Genomic DNA, 20989 nt, shown 5'->3' on the forward strand with positions numbered 1-20989 from the left:
TATTAAAATGTATTCTTTATGAAAGTTTGTCGAACAATACTATTTTTAATTTAATTGTTTCATACACCTAAATTACAATATCAAATAAACTGAACGCATTCAAAATTCTTTCATTTATTCAAGTTCCATCTTACGAGTGGTAATACGAGCTTACACACAAATGCCATAAAAACAATACATAATAAAACAATAAAAATAATAGTTAATAATAACTGTCTTGTTTATGTATTTATTAAACTAAAATTGCCTGTATATTTTAAACAGTATTTAATTGTTATATTTTGTGCAATAATTGTCATTGTCACATTTTCTCTGTGTATATTATTACACATGACATTCTCTTTTAGCAAACACCAACTTTTTTTAAATAGCATTTTTCAAAAAGAGTAAAATTAGAATTTTGAAATCTGAATAAATGGAAAATCTAATCATAAACTCCTTTTGGTTTTTTCCAAACATAAGTTACATCTACTCCAGTTTTCCATCTTTTAAACTATTTAAAAAAAAGTATTATACTGACACTATATAATAATCATGATATATTTACGTTACAAGTTAGAAAGTAAATAATGTATAAATAAGAAATGTCTAAAAACACTGATTCTGATAACAAACGTATACAGTTATTGAAGGTGTTTGTACATTTCTTATAGTCAGTTCGGCTTAAAATAATTATACAAAAATTACAAAACTGATTATCAATATATGTGAAATTCATACATAATACATCATTCAGGCAAGTTTCCAAATAAATATACGACTAGACAGACCGCTAGCACAAATGACGGGAGTGTTGTTTTTCCAAAAACACATTTAAATTTATTTATTAAATAGGAATATGTAATGTGTTGTTAGATTTAATATTGTTGGCATTATCAATTTTATTACAGTATTAGTAAAATCACATCAGCCAATCGAATTGAGAAATTAATCAATTATTATCAAATTAAAAAAAAATATGATTTCTATTGTCAATATTAAATTAAAAATATAACTATTTGCAACCAAATTTCGTCTCACAAAATGAAGTAGATGGAGAGTTGTTTTTGTTTGTGACCGCATTAGTTTATGTAGGTGACCTTGTAAACATACAGTAGCAAACATATGCATACTAGAGAACAGCATGAGAAGAGCGATCTCTAATGAGTGAGAGAACTAGAATTTTTTATACTTAATTGATATTACTCATTATCCTACTACTTAGTCCAATTAAGCTTTAAGGGTCTTTCACACCTGTTCGGCACGGTTCCGTTCTGGAGCCGGAAAATGAATGTGAATGTTTTCAATTTCACACAGCTATGCGCATATCGATTGGCGCATAGCCGCGTGGAGCACCGTGAAAACAAAACATTGACGTTCAATTTGATTTTCCGGCACAGGACTGGAACCGTGCTGGAACAGGTGTGAAAAAAACATTTAAATCTGGTTTCTATATAATTAAATACGCGTCAAAGAAACAATCAGGAGCATTCCCGATTGCCCACGAAACAAATCCGGAGAGTTAAACCGGGTTTATCTTTACTGATTTTTCTGCTAGTAACCTCTTGCCAGTCGCACATCAAGTTTAAGTGACATGTTCAGAATATCCAGGATGTTGTGTGTGTATTTTTTTGTTTTTTGTGTACTGCAAATCCAGTATAAAGTAGTCACTACCAATTATCACGATAACACATCTTATTTTTAGCTTCAAATTTACTTTGAACGTTTTTACATTCTATTCAACTGATTTCAGATTCATTTTCTGAAAGTTCACTATATTGTTATATTGATCATAATAAAATCTAAAGAATCGGTAAATAAAGAGTGTCAGGCTACAAAAATAAATATAAAAAGGATACTAATGAAATAAATCAATTAGTTAATTAATCTCAATAATGAGTCTATTAATAGATTGTTTAGACACTTGAGCCATCATCCTTGACCGTTTCATAAATTGGTTCCTCCTTTCCTGCAGTGACCTCTGACCCCTCTACTATTTCTGTGATCGTTGCCCCCTCTTCTTCTTGGGCAGCTGTATCTCCTTCAGCAAGTTTTTTCTGTTCTTCTTCATGTTTTTTAGCATCTGGAATCCAGAGTCCTGAATCAATACACTTTTTGAGAATTTCTTCTGCTATTTTTGGTTCCATAGCCGATAGCACCTTCTGAAGCATTGGTATATCTTTTGCTTCGAAGCACTCCTTAACTTCCTAAAAGAGAAACGTATACATTGTTAAAGAGGAGGTGGGTACAGCTATTAACGGCAAAGTTTTAAAGGGGAGCTCCACTAAGACTTTATAATAGCTTATACTGTTTTTAATTGAAATTGAATAAATAAAAATAATAATAAAAAATATGGCAACATTCTCAGAAAACAATTTTTTTTTAAATGGTGAGTTTTATTACATTAAAGTTTTCTGGTAGCTTTAGAGGGGGATAGACCAAAGTAATTTAACAACAGGACACTGCGCTCACTTTGCCAAGATAGGAACTAGTCGTAACAGTCCAGCGTACATACTGTCTGCGGTGCACAGTGTCTGTTAAACTGATCGTGTCGCAGCTATAATTAAACCCTTTGATCTCCGAGCTCAGCATCCTGTTGCTAGATTTCCTTGGATAGACACTCCACCCCTAAACAAAAACTGAATTAGAGGTATCAGGGCAGGCTACTGTATATCCGGGTAAATTTAATATACTCCATTTCTTTTTGTCTGTCTGCATAATAAAACATGTATCGATGTATGACATGGGATGCCAAAGAAATGTCGGATTGTGTGTTTACATCCGCTGAAGGTAATGAATGACTTACCAGAGGTAAAGTTTCAAATACTTCTACTGGATCAAGACCTCCAGGGCCAAGACGCGCTTGCTTCTCTGCTTCCATTTCCTGAAAATAAAAAAAAATACAGGGCTGATGATATGTTAAGATTTTTATTCGATAAATTATTTTTAGCAAAATTAGTAGTTTCTACTTTTTGCGATGATCAGAGCTCAGAAAATGGATCCTCATTCGTTCTTGAGCACTCATGCAAAAAAATAACTCATCGCCAAGCACGATGTCAAAATGATAATCACAAATTTCTCTCTTTGAAATGTTGCAACAATTATCAATAAAAAACTTACCTTCTCTGCCTCTTCCATAGCTCGATCTAATCGGACTTTTGCCCTGCCTTTCACTCGTACAATAAATGACTTCCATTCATCATTAAAGCCAGTTTGGTATTCGGGATCATCTTTGCTTAATCTAAATCAAAATATATTGTATACATAAATATGCTCAGACTTTACTTACACCTCTCTCCACCAAGGTGTATAAATAGGTACCTGGTTAGATCAAGATACAACTTATTACTAGCTAAATTATGAGAGTAATGACCGGGGTAATAATGTGAAGCACTTAGAAGCATTCTGCAATAAGCAATATACAAATATTATCATTATTATGGTTGACCATATCGAAAGCCATATTTCTTTAATATACACACTTAAACACATAGAAAAGATCTTTACTTACTTAGCAAAGAATGGCCTCACACACGCTCTTGGGTCTTGCTTCAGACTCTTTGCCAGCTCCAGAATAAATTGTAAAACAATAGTTTGATGAGCTACCTGTTCCATTAAACTTGATTTCTTTCGTAAAAACAAACAAAAATGTAAATATTTGGAGAACGTTTCATTACATTAGTAAATGTAGCGTTGCTGGCAAAGCAATTTCAGTATTCTATACATTTAACCCCCACCTTGATGTTGGTGTTCTAATTTTAACCTATCCCCGAAATTAAACTACTGTATACAGTCTGTCAGGAAAGCACCCTCCCAAAATTAGAAAGTACTAGATTTATGCAAATTGCATTCAGTCAATCACAAATTTAAGGCTATAAGTCCAGTTTGTTATTGGGAGAGCTAACTGTACAGTGCTGACATCCAGCTAAATTTTAGCGAATACCTGCGTTTGAAAAAACAAACTAGAAATACACTGCAATCAGTCAAGTTTTCAAAAAATCTTAGAATAGTAGCCAAGTTTAATCCTTACTTCTTCTACTTCCAAGTCAATGCACCAAATTGCTAAATAGTTAGCTGCTTCTTCACAGACTAAATGAGTGTTGTCTACCAATATCTTCTGACTATCTTCCCACCTACGAAACATGCCAAATTTTTGTATGTCTTTCTCATATTTCTTTACAAAATTTCTCTGAAAATTATAAGAAAAGAGAATTAGAACATAATTTGAATGAAAGTTCTGGCAAAAGTATCTGTATTTAGAAACCAGTCACATAAAATTGATTATGACGTCCTGATTTCTTTTCTCACAACATCACTACAATCTTCCCAACACCTTTACACCCTCTCTACATCATCATAACTGTTTTCCTTCCTTTTTCTCCTCTCATTAAATCCCCCACATTACTCCAATCTTTTCCACATCCTTTCACCCTCTCGTCGTCTTCATACTTGTTTTTCTTCATTTTTCTCATCTCATTAAACCCCTACATCACTACGATCCTATATACATCTTCCTATCACTCTCATCAACCTGTTTTTCTTCCATCTTATCCTCTGTTAAATGCCCCAAATCCCTACATTTTTTCATCTTATATTTTACATTAGTTACATCATAATACTTCGTTCTTCCTTTTCCTACATCTTTTCACCCTCTCTTCATCATTATATTCGAATAAATTCCCCATATCCCTACATTTTTTTCATCTTACCTGTTTTTCTTCCTTTTCATCTTCTGTTAAATCATCGTCCCCAGGCGTATACTTGTTAATTTTTGTTGAACTGAAACCATCTTTACTAAGTGTGTCAACATTCCAGGGCGTCAATTTCTCTTGCTTTTCAATTTCAGATTCTTTTTCTCGCCACTTTTTCTCTTCTTTTAAAAGTTTTTCTAGTTCAGCTTTCAACTTGCTTTTTTCTTTGGACTTTGAAAAAAAAGGAGACAATCTAGTTGAGCTTTGCAATGTTTTTGGTGCTAAACTTAATTATCAAATGCAATGGCAGGTCCCGAAAATTCACATAGATCTTGACAGCATCTCAATATAATGATTTAATTGTGGCCATGTGCAGTATTTTATTTCACTTAGTATAATAGATTCTAGATCCTTTTTCTACACATTTCTATTATTAATGTTAAGAATCTCTGCTATTTTCTATTCTCTAATCTAAAGAAATAAATGTTCAATTTAAAAAATTGAATGGGAGTAGATCAACCTGATCAAAACTGGAGATCACTTTAAAAGTTGATGACATGTTAAATGCAATTTGCATATCCTTATAATATAAGGTATTGCAAAAGGGATGACATATAAAAGAAAAGAACAAACCTCTCCACTTGTTTCTAAATCTTCTAGTTTCTTCCTTAAATCTTCTACTCTATTTTTATTTCTGAAAAAAAAAACAATTGGTGAATTTACAATCACTTTTTTTTTTAATGGCCAATTTTTGATGAAAATAATGAAGATTGTTATGACAATGGATTGAGATTGTGAATGATAAGTTAGTACAATATTAACTAGGTTGAGACAAAATTAAACAAGTTAGTACAATATTAACTAGGTTGACACAAAATTAAACAAGTTAGTACAATATTAACTAGGTTGAAACAAAATTAAACAAGTTAGTACAATATTAACTAGGTTGAAACAAAATTAAACAAGTTAGGACAATATTAACTAGGTTGAAACAAAATTAAACAAGTTAGTACAATATTAACTAGGACAGAAAATTAGGTTAGTACAATATAATATAATTTAGTAAGGTATAAATAGTAACTAACTGTTCCATTCCTAGGGTCAGTTTTTGTTTATTATCCTCCATCTCTTTCATTTTGTCCACTCTTGCTTGATGGCGCCATCTGTACAAGCTTGGAGTATCGATATTTGGGTGAGTTTCATCTTCGTCATCTGACACCTGAAAGAAAGTAAAATCCCAACTTGCATGACTTTACTGTCGTATACTACTGTTACAGTATATCCTAATGCACTTGTCAATTGTATGACTCACTATACGACCCCCGGGAGAGGTGCGTCATTTACAAATAATTACTGACGCAGGGGTGCGTCAAAAAACCTAGATGGTACGTCACATCAATGAACAAGGTGTGTCAATGTCCGTCACTTTACCACCCACCATATCATAAAAAACATGGTCACAGTGCGTCAAAATGGGTGCGTCATAGTCACCTAAAGGTAAGTCACCTTTTTGACGCACGGGTGCGTCATGGTATTCAAAAGTATGACGCACATCGGACAAATGACGCACCTCTCCCGGGGGTCGTATAGTGGGTCATACAATTGACAAGTGCATAACTACCTCACTTACCGCATAGTTACATTAGTGAATTAAGGTAAGGACAAGAGGACAAGGATTAGGCCAGCTTTACTCACCATTTGCCTTGACCCGGGCCTAGAGGAATGTTTCATTTTCCTCTAGACATAAAATTAAATATCAAACTGTTTTAAACAGTGTTAACACTTTACAAATTACAGTAGGGCCTAGGCCTAGGCCTAATTATAATTTACATTTACAATCAATGACAATGTTTTTTATTATTTGTGTATGGCCTAGAAAATAAACCTACTACTTTAAGACAAACTTAAGATTAATCAATTCTTTGAACCATGACTACTTATTATAGTGTATTTTGATGGATAAGCGTGCCCGATTGTTCGTAGGCCCTAGCATCTGACATCACCAGCGTTGCTTTGTGTTACTACCCGTACCACCGAGAACGCGCTAAACTCCTTGTGGATTGAAAGGCGTGTTCATGTTTGGAATTACCTAGCCTAGGCCTAGCTTAGCAATGAATTCTCTATAAGTAACACAGTAATAATTTATATTACCTTATTCAATTAATGTAAATATAAATAATATAAAATACCTCAATATGGTCCCATTTGCTGTAGTCAACCATGATAGTATAGTAAGTAGGCTATTTCTTCTTGATCAATTTCTTTCTTCGTTTTTTCTGTTATCGTCAAAGAAATGAAGAGCATGCGCAGTGAATAAAAAACTGACGGGGGTTCCCCGAACTACACACGCAAGAACTTTCCAGAATCTATTTTTAATCTTTAATTTTAATATAATTTGAATAATAATTTATTTAAATTATTTTGACTGATTTTATTTTTTATTATATAAGGAACTACAATTTAATTTAGTTTCCAATTCCGTAATTTTGGGAAGAGGAGGTATATAGACCTAAAAGCCAGTTTCTGAAAGAATTAAGCTTTGACATTTTTAATAGGCCTACACCATTAATAATAAATTCCAAGCAGGTGGCTGCTCATGCTGAATATTTGTGATATATACACGCCCTCTAGTTTCTGCCTTAACCTAATAGGGAAAAAAAGAATTCATCCCGGTGAACTGGCATAAAGGGATGATTAATTTCTATTGGTAGTGCCTAAAGACATAAAATAAACAACAACAACAACGATGGCCTGTTATAAGTACATTCATCACCGAAATTAAAGTCATTTTTCCTTATTGGTGGTAAATAGGTGTGGCTACATTCCACCGCTAACATTATTTTTTTAATTCAATTTTCATTCGTCACGTCTACATTTGAATATGATACAATGTTAAGTTTAGTAAAACGTACCGACATAGTACCGATACTTTTTAAATCACGTTCGTGCATTGTTAACACCCATATTTTATCATTGTCTGCAGCAACTGAACTTGTTATATAGGTGCACTGTGAGTTTCAACACGTCACGTCCCTCTACTCAGATTCAGATTCGATTTATTAAATCATTCATATATAGTACAATGATATGGGTGGTAAATAAATAGTTATGAATACCTACCATATCAAATTGTTGCCGAAAATCTTTTGGAGAGGTCGTTTTTTGTCGCATCGTCTCTGTTCAATACGTGTAAAACACGTTGAGAACGACATTTCCCCTCCATCCCGCCCTATTTTGTTGACAATTCAGAATTCAGAAGTTCGAAGCAAAATATACAGAACTGTACCGTACGGTAGTCATTATTAGTACGTAACAGTTCAATTTTGTAATCTGTTTCAATATTCCAAAGAAATATTATGAATTATTCATCATAATCAGTAATCATTTTTAAAGAAAGCTTTGTAATATGTTTTTAGTCGCGTGCTACAGCTCACTATGTCGGTCGGTTGGCGGTAATAAATACTAACTTTAGCACGCGACAGCAGCCATGTATATGACCGTGTTTATAACATAATGGTACGGCGTTGTATCAGTGTTCTCAGAGCAAGTGCACGTTACTTTGTTTGAAGAAATATTTCCATAATCGACATCCAACTTGTTTTCCAGCCAGATGATAAAAGATGTCTTAAAATAGTTTGTCACGTCCGCTTTTAAAATACGTTTTGAACATATTAAGCATATGATCCGTTTACTCAACTGCTGTGTACTGACAACTTCTGGCTGAGTGCATTTTACAACTTCACGCTTTACCTTGCAACCCACAATATTCGGTGTCGAATTTGAAACTAACATCTGTAAAAAGAAGACAATTCCAATGGACAGTATGGACATTAAGAACAAAAACATGTCAGGCGAAAATGTATCTTATGATGTATCTGAACACGGGAATTCAACCACTAACACGAGTCAATATGATGCTTTCATTGATACATTCCTGAATAGAAATTTGGAAGAGAGTGTGCTTAAGTATGTTATCAATATTGTGGTAGTATTGGGCACTATCGGCAACATAATGACATTTATCGTTATTGTCAGTAAACTGCGCAGACCGGTGTACGTGTATCTAGCGAATTTGGCAATAGCTGCGCTGATACGATGCTTTTAATTGCGGGGCCCTTTGCAATATGGAAACTTGACGATAATATATTTCAGATGTTGCCCTTAATTGAGATTGAAGAAGAAGGAGGAAAGGTCTTTTGCTTATTATGAATTTACTTTTCTGAGTGTACTTCGCATGCAGCTTTATTCACAATTGTCTGGCTTTCTGTTGAACGTTATAATTATGGCAATTTGTACACCTTGCAGATTCAGAAGAAGTGGATTTGGTACTCTCTCAAGATCCGTGAAAATCTGTTCACTTATATGGATTTTAAGTCTGTCTGTGAACACAATTATGTTTATATTTCCAACGACTATCATTCATTCTTCCATGGCCTGATATGTATAGAGGTATATCAAATAGAGTAGCATTGTGTTTATTAAAGCGAGACTACATAGCACAATATTACATTTTTATTAAGGTAATTGCTATTGCCAGCATGATATTAACTGAAAATCCCGTACTGACACTGTCATACCGACATCAGATCTTCATAGAACCGATCCCAGAATTCAATCTGAAAAGAAAACATTCTCAACATTATTTGTAACAATTACAGTTTATGTTATTTTTATGACACCGTTTATTATATTAAGAATAATAGTGGGATTATTTCAAGTTATTGGGTAAGAAATATATTTCGTCTAGGAGTTTATTTAAATTCTTTTTTAAATCCTTTTATATATAATGTAGTAAATACAGATTTTAGAAAAGCATTTCTTGAGGTCTTCTACACCAGAATTCGAAAGAAATAAATGATAAAATGCTAATATCAACGTTGAGTTATGTTTGTATATATATAAATTATTCATTTGAGAATTATGAAACGTTATTATGAGGTTTTTTTTGCAGCAAAAAAAAATTCACATATACTATAAGCAATTCATTTTATTTAAAAATCAGCATTTACTTAACAGCATTTTGTGAATTTATATAGGCCTACTTTTAATGAATAAGAACGTCTTAACAATTCTAAATATTTTATAGAATTGTAATTTTATTGCATTTTATTCGTACTATTTTTCATTCTTTTAATATTTGACTAATTTAATATTGAATCTCTTTTTCAATAAATTTACATTTTAATCATATTATCAATGTGTTTGTAAGATAATAAATTATATTAATATTTGCGTAGATAAATGCACAATGTCTGAATAATTGAGGGGTATTGTAATTAAAGTTTTGTTTACGCTTTATGCCGTGCTGATGTAATTTCAATACAAAATAACTACAAGATGTTATCTTCATTCGAACTAAATACTAGTACATATTATTGGAAAATATCCTTTATTTTTCTTTGTATTGTCGGTAAATAGGCGTGGCTAACATTCTATTATTATTCTTTAAATTCAATGTTTGTATTCGTCACGTTTTTAAAAATTATGATACATGTGTTGAGTTTAGTATAAACCTGCCGTTGGCCTATACATGTTGATGACGTTCGTACATATTAGTTGCACCAACTTTTCAGCATACGTTATTGTCACCTGAACTTGTGTAGTTGTACGGTATATACTATAAACAAACTATCCATATTGGGACTGTTTTATCAGTTCATTAGCGTATTATTTTATAAGCAAGCCAACTTATTAGCATTTAAGTCATCGTTTTCTTTTATAGTAAACTGATACTGATATATATTTTTCCAAAATAAAGAAATGTCACTTTTAGTCGACAATGCATCCTATTATGCATCAGAATAACATCTAACACGTGCCAGTTTGATGCTTACATTGATGTTCTTTCCTAGTGATTTAAATTAACTATTATTACTCCTGTTGCTGTTGCGTTTTCCCAGTAATAAAGCAGACCCCCAAAAGAAGATTAAACAATAAAGAACACAAGCTAAAGAAAATCTTAAAGTATAGAAGATCCTAAAGTAAAGAAGATCGAAAAGAAAAAAAAAGATCCAAAATGAAAAAAGATCTCAAAGTAAAAACAAATGTTAAAGTAAAGAAGAAGAAGATCTTACAATAAACAAGATCTTAAAGCAAAGAAGATCTTAAAATAAACAAGATCTTAAAATAAACAAGATCTTAAAATAAACAAGATCTTAAAGCAAAGAAGATCCTAAAGTAATGAATATCCCACTGTAAAGAAGATCCGACCAATAGTAAAGAAGATCTAAATGTAAAAGAGATCCGAGTTGTCTATTCACTGCACATACTCTTAAAAGATCGTAATAAATAACAATTGACTCCTAGAAATTGGAACCATGACTGGTGGTATAATAGAGAATAGAGAAAGCATGTGGATAGTTGTTGTACAATTGGCACTCGGTGCTGTTTTTATTACAACATTTTACCTCCAATAATCATGTCAGGTATATTACTATTGTAATAAATTCATCAATTATTATTTGTTGATATCTTTTACAGTCAAATTTGGAGAAAAACGAAAATTGTATACTAACTACAGTATATATATATTTAATGTTAAATTGTTTACCAGAGTACTAAGCAATATGTAGACTACGTCTTTGAATCCAGTGTTCGCATTGGGCACATCTCTTTTGAATAGTTAATGGTACATGTACGTTGAGCTTAGTAACCTACCGTCTTTGAATCACGTTCGCAATATAGTTATTATTGATAGCTGAACTTGTTATTATAGGTTTACGTATGTTTTACTCAACAGTATTGTGACAAAGCATCATTAAAAAAGTGGGAATGTTTGTGAGACTTGAGCGGTATACCGAGTTTTTTTTAATCAGGTAGGCCTAACTAGCGTCTAACCAACTAAATCATCGTTGCCGTGATACATTTTTGTTCTGTTCACAATAATTCTTAGAGACTGTTGTGAAAATTTTCAAAAACAAAGAAATGCCACTTTCCGTCGACAATGTACTATATAATGTATCTGAATACGGGAATTCAACAACTGACTCGAGTCAATACGATGCTTATATAGATTTGTTGTTGGATGACTTAGAGTGGGTATTCCGCTACAATGTCCTTCCCGTGTTGGTCGCTTTAGGCATTGTCGGAAACATAATGACACTTATCGTTATAGTGTGTAAATTACACACATCGGTGTACGTGTATCTAGCAAGTTTGGCATTGGCTGATACGCTGTATTTAATTACGGCACCTATTCGGCTATGGACAACAGGATTCATTCCACCCATGTCAAATTATACGATTGATGATGTAGAAAACAACTGGATATGTGTACTAATGATTTACCTTCCTTATAGTACTTCATTAATAGCCATTTTAACGATATTTTTGCTTTCCATTGAACGTTATATGGGAGTGTGTAGACCGTTAATGTATAAAACAAGTGGATTCGGTACAATCTCAAGATCGGTAAAAGTCTGTGCAATTATATGGATTTTAACTTTCTTGTCATATACTATATTATTTGTTCATACTGAACGATATTCCGTCATTTTTCCTTGGCCTGATATGTATAGAGGTATCTCAAACCGTGCAACTATATGTGGTAATAAGCGAAGCTACTACATACTACTACAAATCGTACGGGCGCTGGGTACTGCTATTCCTGTTGTGTTAATTGTGATTATGGTAATTTTATATTCACTTATGCTATATTCTTTAAGAAAATCCCGCAATACCATGCAAAATTCATGCGATACCGACCCACGTTCTAAATCTGAAAGGAAAATATTCTGGACAGTTTTTGTGACAGTCACAGTTTATGCTTTTTGCATGGCACCGTATCCTTTGTTTGGAATATTATCGAGACTTAATATGTTTCGACAGGATTTATCTCGATTCGAAATTATTTTTCACATTGGATTTTATTTAAACTCATTTGTAAATCCTTTGATATATAATGTAGTGAATGAAAGTTTTAGACAAGCATTTGTTGACGTTTTCTACAACTCTATTAGAAGGAAAATACATAATATATTACAACCTTAAGAGTTTATTGTTTCACTTATAAAAAACTGTCAATAAATATTATATTCTTTTGTTTTTCAAAGAAATATTCAAATGCATAGTAGGCCTCCTACTTCTTAAGAAAATTTTCTGTTCACAAAAAAAAACAACATACAGTAATTAAATGTAATTTAATTATTATCAATGGTTTATAAGGTTTGTTTTGTAAGATCGATATGACCTGATAAATATTAATTAAATTATAGAGTATCATTGTGTTTTACTATAACTCAATACTCCATAATTAGCATGATATTAATTGTGGTGGTGTTTTTTGTTTGTTTACATGCCTACTTATAGCTTTATTCATTAAAATTAATCACTTGCGACTCCTTACTATACTATTATCTTCAAGAAACAGATCGCAAAATTAAATCTTAGAAGATTGAGATAAGTAACATTTTAAAATAATATTTCTTATATTGTTTTTATTATTTTTTCTACCTTCTGTTGTTATTTTAGCCTGGATTGTCTTCCCTGGTTATAGGCTACGCAGAGGCTCCAACGAGACTATAACTTTAAGACTGCCTGCGCGTTTTGTAATCACCACGAGCCTCTGAGTGAAAAGTCGGATTTATAAATTTATAAATTATTTATTCTAAGGAAGGTAATTATTTTTTTATAATGTATTTACAGTATTAAACATTCAACATTTAATTACATAACCATAATGTTTCATACATTATATATATACTCAAAGATCTTTGATATAATTTATCACTTTAGTGTTTATTGTCTTCAAAATGGTCAGTGGTTTTGTATGATGTATCTTCTTTATTATGCCTACGTTTCTCAGCTCGGCCGGGATGCATTATTTTTTTTCCCTATGAGGTTATTAAAGAATTTCAACAAGATAGCTGATCAACTTCTTAAATATACTAAACCTTTAAAGCCTTTACCACAAGCCCAAACAATTCGGTTGGCAAATTCTATTTAAACAAAGGATTTAATCCTCTATAATGTCCCATATTATGTCATAATTATTCTAATGAATAATTCATGATTTCTGCCTTAGTCTCATAGGAAAAAAAATAATGTCACCGGGAAAAAAAAAATAATGCCACCGGAGTAACACCCTACACGCCTCGAATGATGAACTGGGTTCTTTATAGTAAAGGTTATAACTGTGTACACTAGACCTACGGTTTATAGTCCTTATCCGAGAAGACTTGTTCTACCACCAGAACTAGGAGCGAACCCATGTCGATGGTGTCGACTCTTTAGGTAACCGTTCGGCCATTTGACTCGCGGATGAATGAAATTACTTACTTCTATAACACATACAGCATATCATTTTAAGATATTTACAAAAAAATAAGGTTAAACATAAATAACAATAATATAAAATGCTGATTTTAAATAAATGAGGATTTTGAAATTATAAGTAAACCTTATTGCAACAAATTGAAACTTTAAATGAAAATCATAACAAACAGACGATAGACCCTCACATATAAATTATAATTTTATGAATATCAATTTCGAGGCATTTCATAACATCCGACCCAAACATCGCATGATCCTCGTTTTTTATTTCTTAGAAAAGAATAATAATATCATTGTTTGTACGCTTTAAAGCTTCCTTATAGGCCTATGGATAGTTTTGATTACCTTATTTCCGGGCGAAAGAAACAATTAAGTATTGTTATTTTTTACCAATTTGTATTACTTCTAAACTAAAAATTGATACTCGGGGTACAGCAAGAGAAGCTGTAATGACGTCATAAGACGGGATCACATCAATAACCCTCGCTACCAAATACGGCTATTTATTGCTATTTAAATGACGTCACAATTTTTATTCTCCAAATCAAGACCTTTGAAATGACACCAAACACGGCTATATTACGACGAAAATCGTTTAACACCAATGTACCATCTTCGAGACGTCATATGGCCGGAGCTTCGAGCTTAGAGGACATGTTCCTGTAGTATATTCATGACAAATCCCAGCTCAATACTACAACGAATAAGGGAGGAGTCGTACTTTATAAATCGCACTTTTTTCGATTGGCACCATGTTTATGACGTCATAATTCTGCATCCGGTTGAAGTACAAACATTTTCTCTCTATAGCTTTGTTCACCTATTACCCATGTTTCAGAGCCGCCAGACGACGCGTAAAGAACTAGTAGGACTTGAAAGTTGGCCTAATAGGGCTCAATAGTGTCCATATGGAAGAGAAGATGAAAGAGTCCTAGACTCGGGTACCCCGAGTAAAAATCCATATACTTGCACAGACTTTTTCGGGTCTTGAGAGAGTACCGAATCCACTTGTTTTAAACTTGTATGGTCATCATCATTGTCACTATTATCATTGTCGCCATCATCATTGTCACCATCGTCAAACGTCACCATCCACATCATCATTGTCACCATCGTCAAACGTTACCATCCTCATTGTCACCATTATCATTGTCACTATCATCATTGTCACAATCGTCAAGCCTCACCATCCTCATCGTCATTGTCACCATGATCATTGTCACCATCGTCAAACGTCACCATCCTTATCATCATTGTCACAATAATCATTGTCACCATCCTCATTGCCACCATTAACATTTCATCATCATCATTGTCACAATAATCATTGTCACCATCCTCATTGCCACCATTAACATTTCATCATCATCATTGCCACCATCGTCAAACGTCACCATCCTCATCATCATTGTCACCATTATCATTGTCACCATCATCATTGTCACCATCGTCAAACGTCACCATTCACATCATCATTGTCACCATCGTCAAACTTTACCATCCTCATCATGATTGTCATCATTATCATGGTCACCATCATCATTGTTGGCATTCACACGGTGTTTGATAAAGAAAGACAATGTTGGGGTTTTTCTTTTTTATTTATTTTTTTGCACAAATAATCATTAACCAAAAGCACCTGAAAATAAAGCCTAATAATGTATTGTCCCTTAAAAACATGAAAAATGAATTTTGTATAGGCCATTTTGTAGTTAATCACTTCCATAGAAAAAAAACCCGAAAAAAATACGATTTCACTTACAAAATGACAAAATAAACGGTTCAATTCAATCAGAAACTCACTGACTTCCAGCCAATTTGACTATTTGGTTTTTCAGGTAAATAATCCAGGCAATAACTATTATGTGACATTAAAATGGAGTATTTAAAAAAAAATCAAAAGGAAAATTCATCTTTAATAATTTACTACTACTACAATAATAAACTAATTAAACAGTTCATTAAGCAGATTTACTGTTTTGTTAAAAACGGTTTACAATGTTAATAAACAATAGAAGTAATAAATGAAGTGGGTCCTTGTTGAAATAAAAGTAAAAGATACACTATAACGATAATTGTGATTTCTTATGCACTTTTAGAGGTCCAGTGAACATTTCTAAAAGCAATGAAAAAAATATTGTAAGACGTTCATAAGTTGACTAAAACAAGTTTATACATATTTATTTTGAAATGAAATTATTCATTGAATGTTTTTTAAAGTTTTTAAAATTATATACGGTAATCTATCATGTTTGCTAATTATTAATTTTAAGAATAATTCCTGCATAGATTAAATACAAGTAAGTGTATACATTAGTAAAATAATCATCTAATTAATCTCGTCCGAATTCTTCTGTAGAAAACGTCAACAAACTCTCGTCTAAAACCGTCATTCACTACATTATATATCAAAGGATTTACAGAAGAATTTAGATATGTTAGAAATCGACAAATATTTAAAAATAAAGAATTACCCGATCCAAGAATGTTAAAAAAGTATAAAATTCCAAACAAATAAAGTGGTTGCACGAGAATGACATAAACTGCGACTGTCACAAAAACTGTCCAGAATATTTTCCTTTCAGATTTAGAATGTGGGTCGTTCTCACGTGAATTTGATACTTTTTTGCGGGATTTTCTTATAGAATAGAGCATAAGTGAATATAAAATTACCATACTTATAATTAGCAACATATTAACAGTTAAGTTCAGAATCCACAAAATTGTACACAGTGTATTGTAGCTTGGATTATAACCACATATAGTTGCACGATTTGAAATACCTCTATACATGTCAGGCCAAGGAAGAATGATGGATTCGCGTATAGCATACACAAATGCTACAGTGTTCACAGAGAAACAGAAAATCCATATAACTACACACATTTTTACGGATCTTGAAGTACCAAATCTACTTGTTTTAAACTGAAAAGGTCTGCAAACTGCCATATAACGTTCAATGGAAAGTCCAACAATCGTTAAAACTCCTGCATGTAGGGCACAATTACTGAAATAATCAAACAGTCCACATTCAAAGTTGTTTATTTCCATTTCATCAATCGTATAGTTCACCGGTATTAAATCCTCACTTATCCATATTTTACTGGGCCCTATAATTAAATTCATTGTATCAGCAATTGCCAAATTGGCTAGATACACGTAAACTGTTGTGTGTAATTTACTCACCATGACGATAAATGTCATTATGTTGCCGACAATGCCAAAAGCAACAACAACAGGAATAATATAGTTAATCAAAATCCTCTCGAAGTCACTAGGAAGGAACATATCAATGTAAGCATCAAATAGACTCGTGTTATATGTTAAATTCCCGTATTCAAATGCATCATATGATGCATTGCCGACGGAGAGTGACATTTCTTTGTTTTTGGAAAATTCCCACAGAATGCCTATAGTTTCCAATAAAAGAAAACGTGAACGATTAACTATGATTGAAATAAGACGCCAGTGAACAGGAAAAATATTCAAACAGTCCTAATAATGATGCTTTGTCAGAATTCTATTGAGTAGAGGGACTTCAAACTCACAGTGCTCCTATATAACGAGTTCAGCTACTGCTGACAATGATAAAATGTGGGCGTTACTATGCACGAAAGTGATTTTAAAATGTATTGGTATACGGTGGTTTTACTAAACTTAACGTATCCTATTCAAATGTAGACGTGACGAATGAGAATTGAATTCAAAGAATGTAGCCACACCTATTTACCCCCAATAAAGAAAAAGGACTTTAATTTTAATGAATGTACTTGATAACAGGCCATCGTTGTTGTTTAACAAAATGTTCTATGGAATTTCTCTATATATCTCTACAACTCACTATGTCGGTCGGTTGGTCGGTAAACACTAATTCAAATTTGAGCACGCGACTGCAGCCATGTATATGACCTTGTTATGTTATGTCTTTAGCCACATGTGGCCAGAATTACCAATAGTAAATTATAATCACTGTCCTATCATATCAGAGAGGTGGTAATCCTCCTGATTCAACGGGTGAACCAGTTCACCGGGGTAACCCCCTACAGGTCTCGAATGATGAACTGGGTTCAAAGTGCACACAGGTTATAACTGTGTACACTGAACGGTTTATAGTCCTTATCCGAGTAGACTTGTTCCACCACCAGAACTACCAGAACTAGGAGCGAACCCATGCCGATGGTGTCGGCTCTTTAGGTAACCGTTCGGCCATTTGACTCGCGGATGCATAAAATTACTTACTTCTATAACACATACAGCATATTATTTAAAAACATTAAAAAAAAATAAGGTTAAACATATATAATTACAAAATATAAAATGCTGATTTTAAATAAATGCTGATTTTGAAATTATAAGTAAATCTTATTGCAACAAATTGAAACTTTAAATGAAAATCATAACAAATAGACGACATATAAATAATTATAATTTGATAAATATCAGTTTCGAAGCATTTCATAACAACCGACCCAAAGATGCCATCGCATGATCCTCGTAGAAAAATATAATAATAATTAATTGTTTGTACGCTTTAGCTTCCTTATATGGACAATTTTGATTACCTTATTTCCGGGCGAAAGAAACAATAAAGTATTGTTATTCAATTTTCAGGGAAGAGTTAAATTTAACTCTTCCCTGTTATTGTTTACCAATTTGTATTTGTACTTCTTATAACTTCCTTATCATATGATTTACCGGATGTAAACAAATCTTAGGATGAGAGTATGAAATTTGTTTCATTTTTAGTCGCGTGCAACGCAACTCTATAGTTCACTTACTCAAATTTGCGCACGCGACTGGGCCAGCCATGTGTATGGCCTTGTTTCTTTTACAATTAACTCACTTCATTAACAGAAATAATAAATGGGAATGAGAAAAACCACCGAGTTCTAGGCCTACCATATTCTTGATTAGCTATATACAATGATACCTATATATCAATAAAAAAAAATCTTTATTATCTACAAGAAAAAGTATTGTACTTTAAGGTTACTGCGAATAAATACATATTTCAACCGAGAAAACCTGTCAAACACATGTAAATATTACATTTGAAATTTAATTTCTATGTTTTAAATCCAGTGCAACCCACAACATACCATACGTCTATGGCAGGCCAAAATGCTTTTATAGTATACAATGTAAGCTATCACTAAAATAAATTTTCTTTTCGAAATTGTTATTTAAAAAAAAAGAGTTGTGCATTGAATGAAAAACTGGGATTTTCTTTACCTTGAATCTGCAATAAATTTCAAACATACAATCTGACCATCGCATGATTCTAGCTTTTATTTCTTCGAAAAAATCGATGAATATAATTGCATATACATCACATGAGCTATTAGGCTACCTCATTTCCGCTATGTAGAGAAAGAAACAATAAAGTACTTTATTGAACATGATACTCGCTTTTCATTTCTTCGAAAAAGATTGATAATATAATTGTTTGTACGTATTAAAGCTTCCTTATATAAATATTTTGTAAATAGATAGGCCTACACGGGAGTTTGACTATTACCTTATTTCCGCTGTGTCGGGAAAGAAAATTAAGTATTGCTATGTTATATTATGCTTATTTCTGGAATAGGTAGACACAATGTAAAACGCTTTTCACAAACTCCGTGTCGGTTTCGGTTACTCACCCTAGCAGTGTTACATGTGTACCGCGATGGGTATATTCTACAACATTTTAGCAGGCCTTTAGGAGATTGTTCCATATCAAATTTGTGTATCCGAATCTAGTGTTGCCCGAAAGCTGTGCTAATATTTCTGGCTGTTTTAATTTACTTTATCGTTTTGATTTAGCTTTCTGCTTATTTTATTTTGTATCTCTATTGAGATCCAGCCACAGCATGTCATTTTCAGTAATTTGCCTTTGGATTTATTTATTATTATGTTGTATTATAATAACACAGTTTTATACAAATGAATCATCACTAAATTTTAAATTTCTTTTTTATTTTTTTGTTTTTTTTTAATCCAATAGCGTATTTTAGATTTTAAGCACTTAACGTGAATTTATCTGTCATTAATTAGTACAGATAAAAAAAACCTTTACTTGTGTGAACAGCGCCCTCATTCTTCATTCCCAAAAATACAATTTTTTTTAAAGTTTAAAGATCTTTTTACAGTAACGTGTCATTTACATATCACTTCTACAATAGGTCAGTGTTTGACACAGTATAAAATAAAAATGATATTACATGGTACATGGCAACAAAATATTTCGATTTCTTGTATTAATAATAATAATAATAATAATAAGATTTTTATAGCGCACATACCACTCCAGAGTGCTCAAGGCGCATTTAAAAATAAAAAAGAAATAAATCATACATGGATTTTCTTGTAGACATGATTAAATTCAAAAAATTCAAAATTCACTTTATTTCGTCCACAAGTTTATTTCATAGAATATAAAAAAATATATAAAATATTAGGTTAAAAGTATAAAACTATTTAGGAACACTATAATATAAAACGCTTTACGTTAAAAACATAATAAAATACAGATAGAAAATATATAGGCATACATTATACATCATTTAAAACTAGCCGGATGGAATACGGAACAAATGAATTAGAATATCTTCTATTGAAAGATCGCAGTAAGTTAAGCCTTTTTTATCTTATTTTATCGTAGTACTCAGCTAAAGGATGATTGAAATTGCTACATATTAATGTAAGTAATGTCTACTATAAAGTTTTATGGAACCAAAATATAGATTTTTAGCACAATTAAATCTTTTGTTGCCATGCACCATGTAATAATGTATTGCTTAGTAACACTAACAAATGTATACCGTAATGTATTCAGGTTTGCTAGCAAAGATAGTAATTTTAAGAATAGTGCTTGCAATTATTGTTTTTTAACGTTAAACTCTACTCAACTATACTTTGGTAGGTGCGCCCCAAATTTATTCTCTTCATGTACATATATGCCTATGCATAAGATAGGTTTACTACACTACCAGTGTCTAACTATATCCCTATATACTCTCATTTTTAATTCTTGCAAACATTACTCAAAATGATGTTACATTCGT

At 32.3% G+C, this 20989-nt stretch overlaps 2 protein-coding genes across 2 annotated transcripts; both read right to left on the minus strand.

The window, feature by feature from the left end:
* Nucleotides 1–98: 98 nt before the first annotated feature.
* On the minus strand, nt 99–6971 carry LOC140040121 (hsp90 co-chaperone Cdc37-like). Its single transcript, XM_072085807.1, has 9 exons — nt 6860–6971; nt 5756–5889; nt 5304–5364; nt 4689–4901; nt 4010–4168; nt 3491–3606; nt 3100–3220; nt 2786–2863; nt 99–2186 (listed from the first exon to the last, which is right to left on the minus strand). The coding sequence occupies exons 1-9, from the start codon at nt 6890–6892 to the stop codon at nt 1896–1898; spliced, it is 1206 nt and encodes a 401-aa protein (XP_071941908.1). The 5' UTR covers nt 6893–6971; the 3' UTR covers nt 99–1895.
* Nucleotides 6972–16149: 9178 nt separating this feature from the next.
* On the minus strand, nt 16150–17594 carry LOC140039528 (delta-type opioid receptor-like). Its single transcript, XM_072085138.1, has one exon. The coding sequence runs from the start codon at nt 17319–17321 to the stop codon at nt 16269–16271; it is 1053 nt and encodes a 350-aa protein (XP_071941239.1). The 5' UTR covers nt 17322–17594; the 3' UTR covers nt 16150–16268.
* Nucleotides 17595–20989: the final 3395 nt, after the last annotated feature.

This window comes from Antedon mediterranea, chromosome 2 (assembly GCF_964355755.1).
Source record: "Antedon mediterranea chromosome 2, ecAntMedi1.1, whole genome shotgun sequence".
In the NCBI taxonomy this organism is placed as follows: domain Eukaryota; kingdom Metazoa; phylum Echinodermata; class Crinoidea; order Comatulida; family Antedonidae; genus Antedon; species Antedon mediterranea.